The sequence below is a fragment of the Cavia porcellus genome, unplaced genomic scaffold (assembly GCF_034190915.1).
Source record: "Cavia porcellus strain 051 isolate PalLab524CR breed Dunkin Hartley unplaced genomic scaffold, mCavPor4.1 scaffold_3, whole genome shotgun sequence".
NCBI classification, from domain to species: domain Eukaryota; kingdom Metazoa; phylum Chordata; class Mammalia; order Rodentia; family Caviidae; genus Cavia; species Cavia porcellus.
Genome location: NW_026947486.1, coordinates 80,865,814 through 80,876,838, shown reverse-complemented (window position 1 = coordinate 80,876,838; position 11,025 = coordinate 80,865,814). Strand labels below are relative to the sequence as shown.

At 44.2% G+C, this 11,025-nt stretch overlaps 1 protein-coding gene and 1 non-coding gene across 2 annotated transcripts; both read left to right on the top strand.

Annotated features, from left to right (window-relative positions):
• Positions 1 to 4,126: 4,126 nt before the first annotated feature.
• Rpl39 (ribosomal protein L39) lies at positions 4,127 to 7,706 on the top strand. The gene is made up of 3 exons (XM_063246333.1): positions 4,127 to 4,321; positions 5,616 to 5,719; positions 7,540 to 7,706. Exons 1-3 carry the CDS (start codon positions 4,319 to 4,321, stop codon positions 7,586 to 7,588), a joined length of 156 nt encoding a protein of 51 aa, XP_063102403.1. The 5' UTR covers positions 4,127 to 4,318; the 3' UTR covers positions 7,589 to 7,706.
• Positions 6,822 to 6,954, top strand: LOC134475535 (small nucleolar RNA SNORA69). The gene has a single exon (XR_010046709.1). It is a non-coding gene; the product is annotated as a small nucleolar RNA SNORA69 (small nucleolar RNA).
• Positions 7,707 to 11,025: the final 3,319 nt, after the last annotated feature.

Genomic DNA, 11,025 nt, shown 5'->3' with positions numbered 1-11,025 from the left:
AGATATATATCACTGACTGTGCCAGGCCCTGGGGGTCAAACATTCAGGTCTTTGTCCTTGAATTCATAGCCCAGTGGTAGTATAGAAATAATCAGGGCATAATGCCCAATGTGAGGAGGGCTGCAATAGGGCAAGATGTGGGAGTCTTCTGCCCCTACGATGCCAAATGTTGCTGGAAAAAAGCCCCAAACCAGATCAACTAATGACACCCACAGGAGGGCCCACCCTCCTGCTAAGCATTTTTTAAACCATCTTGAATTGATATTCTTTTATACAGTGACACTCATACCTGGTTTTTTGGGTTTTTTTTTTTTTTTTTTTTTTTTTTTGTCTTTTTGAGACAGGGTCTCGCTATGCAGTTCAGGCTGGCCTTGAGCTCACTTTGTAGCCCTGGCTGGTCTCAAACTCACAACAATCCTCCTGCCTCAGCCTCCAGAGTGCTGGGATTACAGGCGTGAGCCACCACTCCTTGCTTCTTTCACCCTTTTTTAAAACCCCTGTCTTGCTCTAGTTTGTTCCTGAATTGGCCAGCTTTCCATCGCTGGCTCACAATAGCTGACACGCACAATTTACAGAAGGAATGCTTTGTTTTAGCTCCTTGTTGCAGAGGTTTTAGTCTGTGGTCAGTGGGCTGCAAGACAGAAACATCACCAGCTAAAGGAAATGGCAGAGAGATGCTGCCCATAGCACCCAGGAAGCAGAAACAGAAAGAGCCAGAGAGGAGAAAGCTGGGGACAAAATAGGACCTTCTGGGCATATTCCTCCAGTAAAGCCCACCTCCTAACACTGCATTTACCTATGGACTCCAAAGAATCCACTGAGCCTCATGAGCAACCTGTGATCTAATCACCTTTCAAAGGCCTCACCGATGAACACGAGTCTTGGGGGACTTTAAGTACTGAGAATTGAACCCAGAGCCTTCATACCAAGTTACATCCCCATCTCTTTCTTATATTTCTTAAAATTTTGAGACAGGATCTTAGTAAGTTATCCAGCCTGGGGTCAAACTTGAGATTCAGAGTGGTGGGATTACTGGCATGTACCATGATGCCCAGTTTAGGGGAGATTTTTGAACCAAATAACATTTTCTTTGTTCTCCCTGTTTGTATTGGAAAGAGCAGGGTAAGGACCACCTTCTCGTAAATCATAGTTCATATTTTTAATAAGAATAAACTTGTAGGGGATTGGGAGTATGGCTCAGCAGTAAGACATTTTTGCTTAGCTTGCCCAAGAACCTGAGTTTGATTTCCAGTACTGAAAAAAAAAATCTTATAAAGCATGTTTTTTTCACAGATGAGTGTCCAACTATGTTTCACAAACTGGCTTGGAAATACGCAATTTAGGATAGCCTTGAACTCCCTTTGTAGCCCAGGCTGACCTTAAACAGTCATGCTTTGTGGCCTTCAGTGTAGTACCTTGAGGAGAACAATTCAGCTCAGGTTCTGAGCTTGAGGGCTATTGCTTGCTACATGTCCTAACTCATGGCATAAGTAACATGCCTAGCATAACCTACCAGTGACTGAATCCTCACCCAGCACTGTGACAGAATCAGTAGTACTCATTATTCCTACTTTACAGAAGAGTCAATGATAGAACAGACAGACCAAATTCTATCACAAAGGTCGCTTAGCTCGTATACTGCACACTTGACACCCAGGGCCTATGACACCACGATGTCCAATGGCTTTTTCCGTTCAATAGATATTGAGAGCCTACTCTGTGTCAGGTTTGCTTCTTAGTGCTGGAAGAAAATGGGGCAAAAAAAATTCCCCTGACCTTGTGATGATCACATGGTTCTGGTTTTTTATTTTTATTTTTTGGTACTGAAGACCGATGCTAGGGCTTCCGCACTGAGCTGTCTCCGGTTCATTTTTTTTTTTAATTTTAAGACAAGGATGGTTTCATTAAACTGCTAAATTGTTCAGGCTGGGCTAGAACTTGAAATCCTCCTGCCTCAGCCATCCACAGTACTTGGTTTTCAGAAGCATTCTATTATCACTGGCTGGTGTGGTGATTTTGTGTTTCTGCAATACTGGTAATGAAACCAAGACCTCACAAATCTTAGGCGAGTGCTCTAGTAATGAGCTACAATCACAACCCTAGTTCTATACATTATTTTTATTGTGGTAGGAGTTACCCAAAGCTGCAATTGTGATGAAAGTGTGTAGAACTACACATGCATGTGCATGTATTAACTGTATGTATTTTAAGTGTATACCTGTACAAGTGTATTCCTAACTGTTAAAATCTGAATGATCCCTGTGGATCATGCTGGTGTAGATGTCCCAGTTGTGCAACTGTACCATAATTGCACAAGATGCTGAGCCTGTGGAAGGCTGGCTTGAGGGGCGTCCTGGCCATTACTTTGCAATCTATAATTATTTCAAAGTAAAAAGTTGTGGGGGTTTTTGGTGCTGGGGATTGAACCCAAGGCTTGTGCATGTTAAAGATGTGCTCTATCTCTGAGCTACCCTCGTAGCCCCAGAGTAAAAAGCGGTAAAAATCTCTGACCTCATTGAGCATGATGACTGTGGGGAACTATACCATAAAGAAATAACATACGGCATGCTAGAAGGGGATAAGTGTTATCAAGAATGCAAAGCAGGCAAAGAAGGGAGGAACGGAATGTTCAGGGCCTGATCTCACTGAAGTGATGACACTTTAGCCTGGACTTGATGGAAATGCGGGAAAAGCTGTGGGATTCATGAGGGAACAGAGCATCTGGCACAGAAAGCAAGTTTGTTTATTCAACAATCTGTCACTGTAATCCAGCCCAGGGATTTGTAAGCATTTCTGTGGTATGAATAGTCTGATAAAGCCTATGGTCTTATTTTCAGAAGTTTTTGAAACAAGGTCTTGCTAAACTGATAACTTGTCCAGGCTAGGCTGCAACTGTCAATCCTCCTGACTTAGCCTCTGGAGTGGCTGAATTATAGATGTGTCTAACCACAACAGGCTTTTAGAAATTTCTCAATACCTAAGATTACAAAGAAAAAGTTAACACTGCAATACAGTTATTACAATATTTTAAAAATAAATATGAGCTAGCCAGGTGTGGTGGTGCATGCCTGTGATCCCAACACCTGGGAGACTGAGGCAGAATGATTGCTGAGCTCGAGGCCAGCCTGAACTGTAAACTCAGACCCCGTATCAATCAATCAATGAATGTTTAAACGATAGTTCAAGATCTCTCCATAAATTGTAATGTATAAAAGCATTTATGATTTCTCTAGGCAACCAATCACAAGTACCACCAATGCCACTGTGGTCTGTTGTCTACATTTGTAAATAAAACAAGCTTTACAATCAGTCACTTTGTTTTAAATAGTTGTATTTTTCAATCTAAGTTTACAGGCTCTGAATTCTACACGTGGACTCTTGCAGACCCGATTAAACGTTCATCCCTCAATCCATCAGTGCAAAATTGTTGCGGTAACTGCAAAGATATACCGAGGTTTTTGTGGGTTTTTCTTCTGCTTGTTTGTGGTGCTGGAAATGGAACCCATGGCCTTGCACATGCTGTCAAGTGCTCCACAACTAAGCTATGCCCCCAACCAGGTGTAGCTCAAGTTTTTAAGTAGGGAAAAGAAGATGAAAATAGGGAACCCTTGCATCCCAAAGGCGTGCCATTAATTTCTGTACATCCTACCGAAGGTGGACAAGATCAGTCTCTGATTCCTAGCAGCCAACTGACAAATGTTTTACCCACTTGAAAACCCCAAGGCCCTCCCTACACTTTTAAGGTCCACGTGGTCCAGCCCTCAAGGATCCCTCCAGTTTCCTGCGACACCACCACAGTCCGTCCGCACCTCACCACCCTCTAAGGAAAGGGCCTGGCGAGGGGCTGCTGGCCCTCGCACCTAGAGAGGCGCGCTTCCGTCCAAAGCCAGGGCCGCAGCCCGGCGCTCAGAGGTGACGCACGCCGTCCCCGCCCTCTCTCCGGGTTGGCCCCGCCCCCTCTGCGCCTGGTTTGCGTTTTTCGGAGGGCTTCAATTTTGGTACTTAGCGTAGGCTGTCTGCCTCACCCATTAACCCGGCAGCCTCCAGCACTGAGGGAACATCTTTACGAAGTGAAGCCGAGCGAATTCCAAATCTCACCTACCAGCGCAGGTTCGTTCCCACGCCGCCACCCCGGGGCGCAGGCGCAAGGGAAACGAGGTAAAAGGATTAGGGGCTCCCCAGGCTGCAGCCCGCGCCGGGCGTCACCGCCTAAACTCCGCCTCTCTGCGGCGCCTTCTAAATGCGTGCTTCCGCCTACTTTCCCCCTCTTCTGCTCGCGTCCGCCATCGAGTGCGTGCTCTAACCTTCAAGTCAAATCATGGTGAGTCCATCGGCCGCCATCGGCTCATCGGTGGCTTCCCAAGGCAAGAGACTGCCATGGACTCGCTAGGGCCACACGGAGCATCGAAGGGCAGGGGCATTTTGAAAGCATTTTCAAAAGAAGGTCGAATTTGGCCACTCTATTCGCTGGTCAGGCGGGAAGCTAGGGAGCCCCAAAGGAGTGGCGGGGTGCGCCAGCATCGTGAATTCGAGGGGGCGCTCTGGTGCCCGGGCCCCGCCAAAGAAAGGAGCATGAGGATTCTTTCTTCCCTTCCACTGGAGAGAACTGGGATTCTGGGCACAGCAAGAGAGGTGGCAGGACCACCCCAGAAGCTGTGGTTCCACTGCAAGATATCCTGAGCAGTGGGAGGGGAGCGCGGAACATTATGAGACCACCGTGCTTTCAGCCATTTGTTCAGAGACTTAAACGTCACCTCGTGGAAGCTCCTGTATTCGGGAGCATTGTGTGAACCTGTGTCATTCGAGATTTCTTAGTAAATGTCAGTAGCGCACCAGTCACTGCTGTGACACGGTTTGCTCAGAAATACTTCAGTGGCTTCTAGGCATGGAGGGGATCAGTGTTTCAGTTTTATTGTTTATTGCTTTACGGTCCACAGCTGCTACTGTGGACTGTGGTTCACGAGCGTCGTCTTTAAATTCTTTATTATGGGCACTAGGTGTGTTGGGCCAAGTTAGTTTCACTGGGTTTAGGTAACCAAGGTCGTAAAGCTAAAAGATTGATCGGGAAATTAGGAAATTCGTCCTTGAGGAAGTCACATTTTAAATAGGACGAATTACCGAAATGGTAAATGGGTTAGGTCTACTAGATATCGAAACTTTGCATAAATCTTAGCCTCGAAATGTTGTTTGAAAGTAGCTTCTACTTTACAAGGTGAATGCTAAGTTACATCTCCCCGTTAATACCTGATTTTGGACGGTTTACTTACGTTGTTTATTCTGCTTTATTATTTTTACTTGAGACAGTTTCTCACTGTAGTGCCGATTGGCCTTGAATTCAGAGAAGCTCAGCCTCAAACTCGGGATCTTCCTGCCCCGGCCGAGTGCTGGGGTTATAGGCCTGTGTCACTGCACCCAGTTCACTGCTTATTTTTATTTGAAAAGTGGAGAGCATGGTAACTACTTCCAGAAAAGTGTAGATCGAATGAACTCGATAATTTAGCATTAAGACGTTCTTTGCGTATGTTAAGTACTCAAATATTTGTTTGGATCGAAGGAGTTAGTGACTTTTTGAACAGGCTTTAGCATCACTTTAAATTGGTTGCGTCTCCTTACAGTCTTCTCACAAGACTTTCAGGATCAAACGATTCTTGGCCAAGAAGCAAAAGCAAAATCGTCCCATTCCTCAGTGGATTCGGATGAAGACTGGTAATAAAATCAGGTAAGATAATCCTCTTATTATCCCAGTTGTGGTGTGTTTCGTTGTTGTTGTTGTTGTTGTTTGCTTGAATTGTTGAATTTCAGTTTACTTTTTGAAATTAAATACACGCTATGAAAGTTAATGCAACCCAGGCCATACTCTGCCGCCATTCTGAGATTTTTTTGTTTGTTTTATGTGCTTCCTTGGTTTCTACACTGTACCCAGGCTACTGCTCAGAGCCTTATTAATTTCCTGGTAGTCTTCATTTGATGATCTCTGCAGAGACGTGTTATGCAGGACCTCCAAGATGAACTAGACCCAAAACTCCAAACTTTTTCAGCCTGAGATAATTCTTAAAGGGAGGAGAAATGAGCATCAAAAGTCAGTGAAATTTGCTCAGTATTCAGCAGCCTGTGATGGTCCCGGAGTGATGAAACATTCTGAGTTTAAAATGATCTGTCAGGTTTCCTGGCTCTTCCAAACCCTTAGAGGGAGCGAGCAAAAAGAAATTAATAAAGAGTCTTACTTTCCAAGGACTTTTTTTTTGTCTTTTTGAGACCATCTTGCTATGCAGTTCAGGCTGGCCTTGGGCTCACTTTGTAGCCTAGGCTGGTCTCCAACTTGTGAACAATTCTCCTGCCTCAGCAAGTAGAACACTCTCGGTTTTTTCAATTGTCAGATCTGGTGGGAGCAATTTGTTGATAAGATGTAAATTATTGTAGCTAAGCTCGAGGGTCTATTTCCTTAATTCATTTAACCAGCTAGACATGTGTAAAGTTGGTAACCACTATATTTTTATAGACTAATTAATTGCTTTTTTCAGCTGTGTACTTCCCACTGCCCTATATTATTTATATGTACTAATGTGTTCAGGACCTGTCCTGGGGCACGGGCACTGACAGATTTTAAAACCTGTGGCAGTGGTGACAAACCTATGGCACACATGTTGCCATAGACTCTTTGCATCATTGAAATCTGAAATGTTCACTATCACTGGCCTATGGTCTTTCCATTATACAGCAGTGAGAAAAAGGGCTTGAAAAAGTGAGCAGTGGTTTGTTTGCTGTATCTGTAAGAATGCCTGTTTTTCCATATGTCCCTTCTTAGGACTTTATGTGTGTTAAAAGCAGGTTGCAATTACGGTGCTTCATTTTGTGGAAGTACTGCCATTACCCTGCTAAAAGAAAAGGCTGTGTTGGTTGGTTTTGATTTTGCCTTTATGAGGGTAAAATCATGACAGATTGGCATGGACAGTTCACATGGCTTTACTGTACAAATCAGTATTGCTCTGAGGTAGGCATGAGTGAGATGTTAATGTATTGTAATCCATAAGAGTTTCTGTGATGCATTAATTTCAAAGCATGTCTGCATCTGCCCCAGCTCTTTGAATCAAAGATAGGAAAGAGAAGGAGGGAGCCCCCACTGCTTCTTTCCCTGATGAACTCATCTTCAACTGGGTGCTGTAGCACAGAACTGTAATTCCAGCTGTTTAGAAGTCTGAGCTGAGTGTTACAAGTTCAAGGGCAGGCTGGCAAAAAGTACTGGGAATGTAACAGTGATAGGATGTTTGCCTAGCTTGCACAAGCCCCTCAATTCAGTCCCTAGCACTACAAAAATAAAAGAAGTGACCCTAGATGTGAGTCGTTTTGAGAGGCTAAAGTTTGGCTTAAGTAATTCTTTAAAAATCACATGGAGCAAATCATTTCTTTACTCTTCAGAGACCTAAAAGAAGGAAAAAATGGGAACCCTTTGAATTTTGTTGTGCCTAAAAGCTAAGTTGTGAACAGAAACAGCTAAGTGGCAGCCAGGCTGATTGTAACCTGCAGCTTCCTTCTCTGTAGGTACAACTCCAAGAGGAGACACTGGAGGAGGACCAAGCTGGGACTATAAGGAATTGCACGTGAGCTTCAGCAAATTTAGCCATCGGAGGTCTCAAGATATTTTTCACTAGTGATTACAATGTGATAAGCACTAATGGGTCAACAATAAATATTGGAAACCTTTTGAACTACTCTTAATTTCTCCTCTCCTACCAGACATAACAACTCTGTACTTTGCAGTGATTTGTTCTCTGGCTACCTGGTATTGAAGTGTGCTTGACACAAGGGGCTGATTTAATTGTAATGAGGTTTAAATAGTGGCAGCTCATTAGTGTGTAGGGACCTAGCTGAGAAGGCAGGTGAAGGTTGCAAGTGTCTTAGTTCACTTTTCTCCCATTGTTGAGACAGTACCTGACACCCAAAATTGAGGGAGAAAAGGTTACTTGCTCACTGTTTGTGGAGGTTTCAGTGCATCAGCAGTGGAACAATGAATGGTTTGTGGCAGCAGAAGACAGCAAGAGCAAAAGAAGGAGGCAAGCATCTTTCTACCACTTTGATCTTATCCAGACTACTGGGATTACGGCAGTGCAAATCCAGTCACTGGATAGATACCGCAATCATCCATCCTTAATCCTAGCACTGAACCGTGAGTTAACCACAAACTCTAGACTGAGCTGCCTCTGAAAAATCCCTATCTGAAAGGGCAAGGTTTTGGGAAGCATCTAGATACACATGATAAGTGGGGCCCCACTAGGAGGAGTTTCAGCCCAGAGCACAGGCAGTTGATTGAATTAACTGAGTTACAATGGCAGTTTAACCATTTTGGCGTATTAGAAATAATTGAGCCTCATTCAGAGTGAAGTGTGAGACATCCTGACAGCCCCCAGGTAACAAGGACAAGGCCAAATTGACCTTATAGCTTTCTGGACCTTGAATGGGTAGTAGAGCTGAGATGGAAAGTGACAGACATTATGGTTGGGCATGCAACACTGCCCCTTCCTTGACCCCCTGAAAGGCAGGTGGCAGCAGACTGGTGATTGAGAGTTCAGTTGATTATAGCAAGTCACTATCCAGAAAACCTAGCTATGATTAGTGTCCCCATGGAAATAGGTACCCCTTAGAGGTGTGAGAACAAAGTGGAATGTATTAAAACACTTGGTTCAGCACCTGCTGTGGGTATCAACCTCCCCTCCCCCACACATGTCTACCTTCGAGGTCAGTGACCAATGTCAGCTGCTAGGTAGGTGACAGTTCCTACTCCAGGGTTCTGACTGGAAAGCAGGGTGACACGCAGTCCCACCCGGCTTTGGATTCTGCTTGGTGGAATAGAGGCATGGTGTTCCATCCCCAAAGCAGCAGTGGGAACCTGTTCTCCTGAGACCTGTCAGATGACCCCTGGCTGCCACACATTGGAAAGGGACCTATCAGGTAGTGCCCCATTTTACAGATGAGAAAAAGGTTTTACAACCCTCATTAGTAGCAACTAACGTGTTGTTACCACTGTAGCCATGATTCAAGATACTAAAAAATAACCAGGCTGTGCTGGGTGGTTGAGCACTTACTTGACGTTTGACAGCCTGAGTTCCTTTGCCAGGACTGAAAAGAAGTAACCATAGGGGAAGCTGGATGTATAGTCCAGGTTTTTTAGGGGGAGGGAAGGAGGTTTTGGTACTGAAGATAGAACCTAGGACCTAATGCATGCCAGCTGAGTGCTGTCCGGTAAGCTGCACCCCCAGGCTCTCTCAAAAGTTTTGGAAAGGATTAGGGAGGAAGTTGACAATTTCTGTTTCAGTAGGTGGTTAGCAGAGTTCATGCTGATGTAGATATCCAGGTCCACACTGAAACTGAAAGTGGTTAGCAACACATTAACTCCCTGGTTCATTGAGGAAGTGGAAATCCTGAGCCCAACCCTATTCTTAGGAAATCTTAAAGTGTCCCAAAAAAACAAGGATGTTCATCTAACTAGAACACTGAAAAATACAATTCATGTAACAAATATTTCTAGGACAATGATGGCAAACCTTTTAGAGACAGAATGACCAAATTGGAAGCTGTCTGTCTCCTAAGACTCAGATCCTGAAACTAGCCCAAAGCCAGCTTCATGGCCATGGGAACTGCAGTTCCACGGGGCCTATGATTAGTTTGCTATTCTGCTTTTGCCATTTTCCCCCTGATAGTACAGGTTGAATCCAGAACCCTCACTGAACTATATGTCTCCAACCTTTTTAATGTCTTATTTTGAGGCAAGGCTCTGCTAAGATCCTGACTTGTCCAGGCTGGGCTCAAATTATCCTCCTGCCTCAGCCTCCCACACACTTGGAGTTACAGGCATGTACTACCATGTTTGGCTTGCTTTTTTGTTGTTTTGCAATACTAGGAATCGAACCTAGGGCCTCACACAAGTTAGGCAAGCAATCTCCCATTGAGCTACCTCCATAGCACTTTTGAGACAGGTCCACTGAATTACCCGGGCTGGCCTCAAATGGGTGATCCTCTTGCCTCAGCTTCCCGAGTACTAGGATTATAGATGTGTACTACTATGCCAAGATTAAAATTCTTCATGTTTTAAAAGCGCTGGTGAGATAGCTCAGTATAAAGGTCCTGAGTTCAATCTATAGTACTGCAAAAAGCAAGTTAGAATGTATATCATAGTAGTGTGACTGTTTCACAATTTATTAGATATTAAGAGCTAGGAGGAGTTTGAAGCTTCCCAATATTAAGCTTTGTTTAGGGAGAGTGCAATACTAATGATCCTTATTTGACTAGTATGCACTTGGTACATATATCGGATTGTCCATATTGTACCCCATAAATATGTATAGGCTGTCAGTTAAAGAGAAAAACCAATCGGAGGCATAGTCCCAGTTTGATAGCTACAACAATCTGCTGCTAACAAACCACATCAGCATTTAGGGCTTCGATTTTCTTCCATTTGAAATGAGGACATTGGATTTAACTCCTGTTATGGTTTATATCTAGATTTCCCCCGAAAGCCTCATGGGTGTCATAGGGTTTTTTCAGAAGTAGCTGGATCCAGAGTGTGTAATGCTCAAATTCAGGATGTGTGATTAATAAATCAGTTCAGATTGGTTTGGCATAGACCTGGCTAGGATTAAGGGTGTAAGTGCTTTTATGTAGACTGCATACAGTGTAAGAGAAAGTCTTGTCTACTCCCTTGTTTTGCTACCTTGCGGGTACCATGAACTGTTTTGCTCTGTGGTGCCTCTCTGCCATATGCCACCGTGCCTTGGAGCCAGCCAGCTACAGACTGAAGCCTCTACAAACTGTGAACTAAATAAACCTTTCCCCTCTTTAATTTTGTGTGTCTAGTATGTCATCTCAGCAATGAGAGACAAGAAACGAAGACAACCTCTAATCTCAAAAATCGAAAATTGCAGTGCTACCTTTGTAACTCTGTACATCGAATGCGATGCTCCTTAGAAGGGTGTTTCCATGGCTATCTCCACAGGAGGAATGGCATGGGGGAGTGGAAGGCAAATAAACTAC

What these genes read in the sequence shown, in the direction of transcription:
- Rpl39 (XM_063246333.1), top strand. An exon ending in AAGACTGGTAATAAAATCAG is followed by an intron (nt 5,720 to 7,539) that starts GTAAGATAATCC and finishes CCTTCTCTGTAG; the next exon opens with GTACAACTCCAAGAGGAGAC.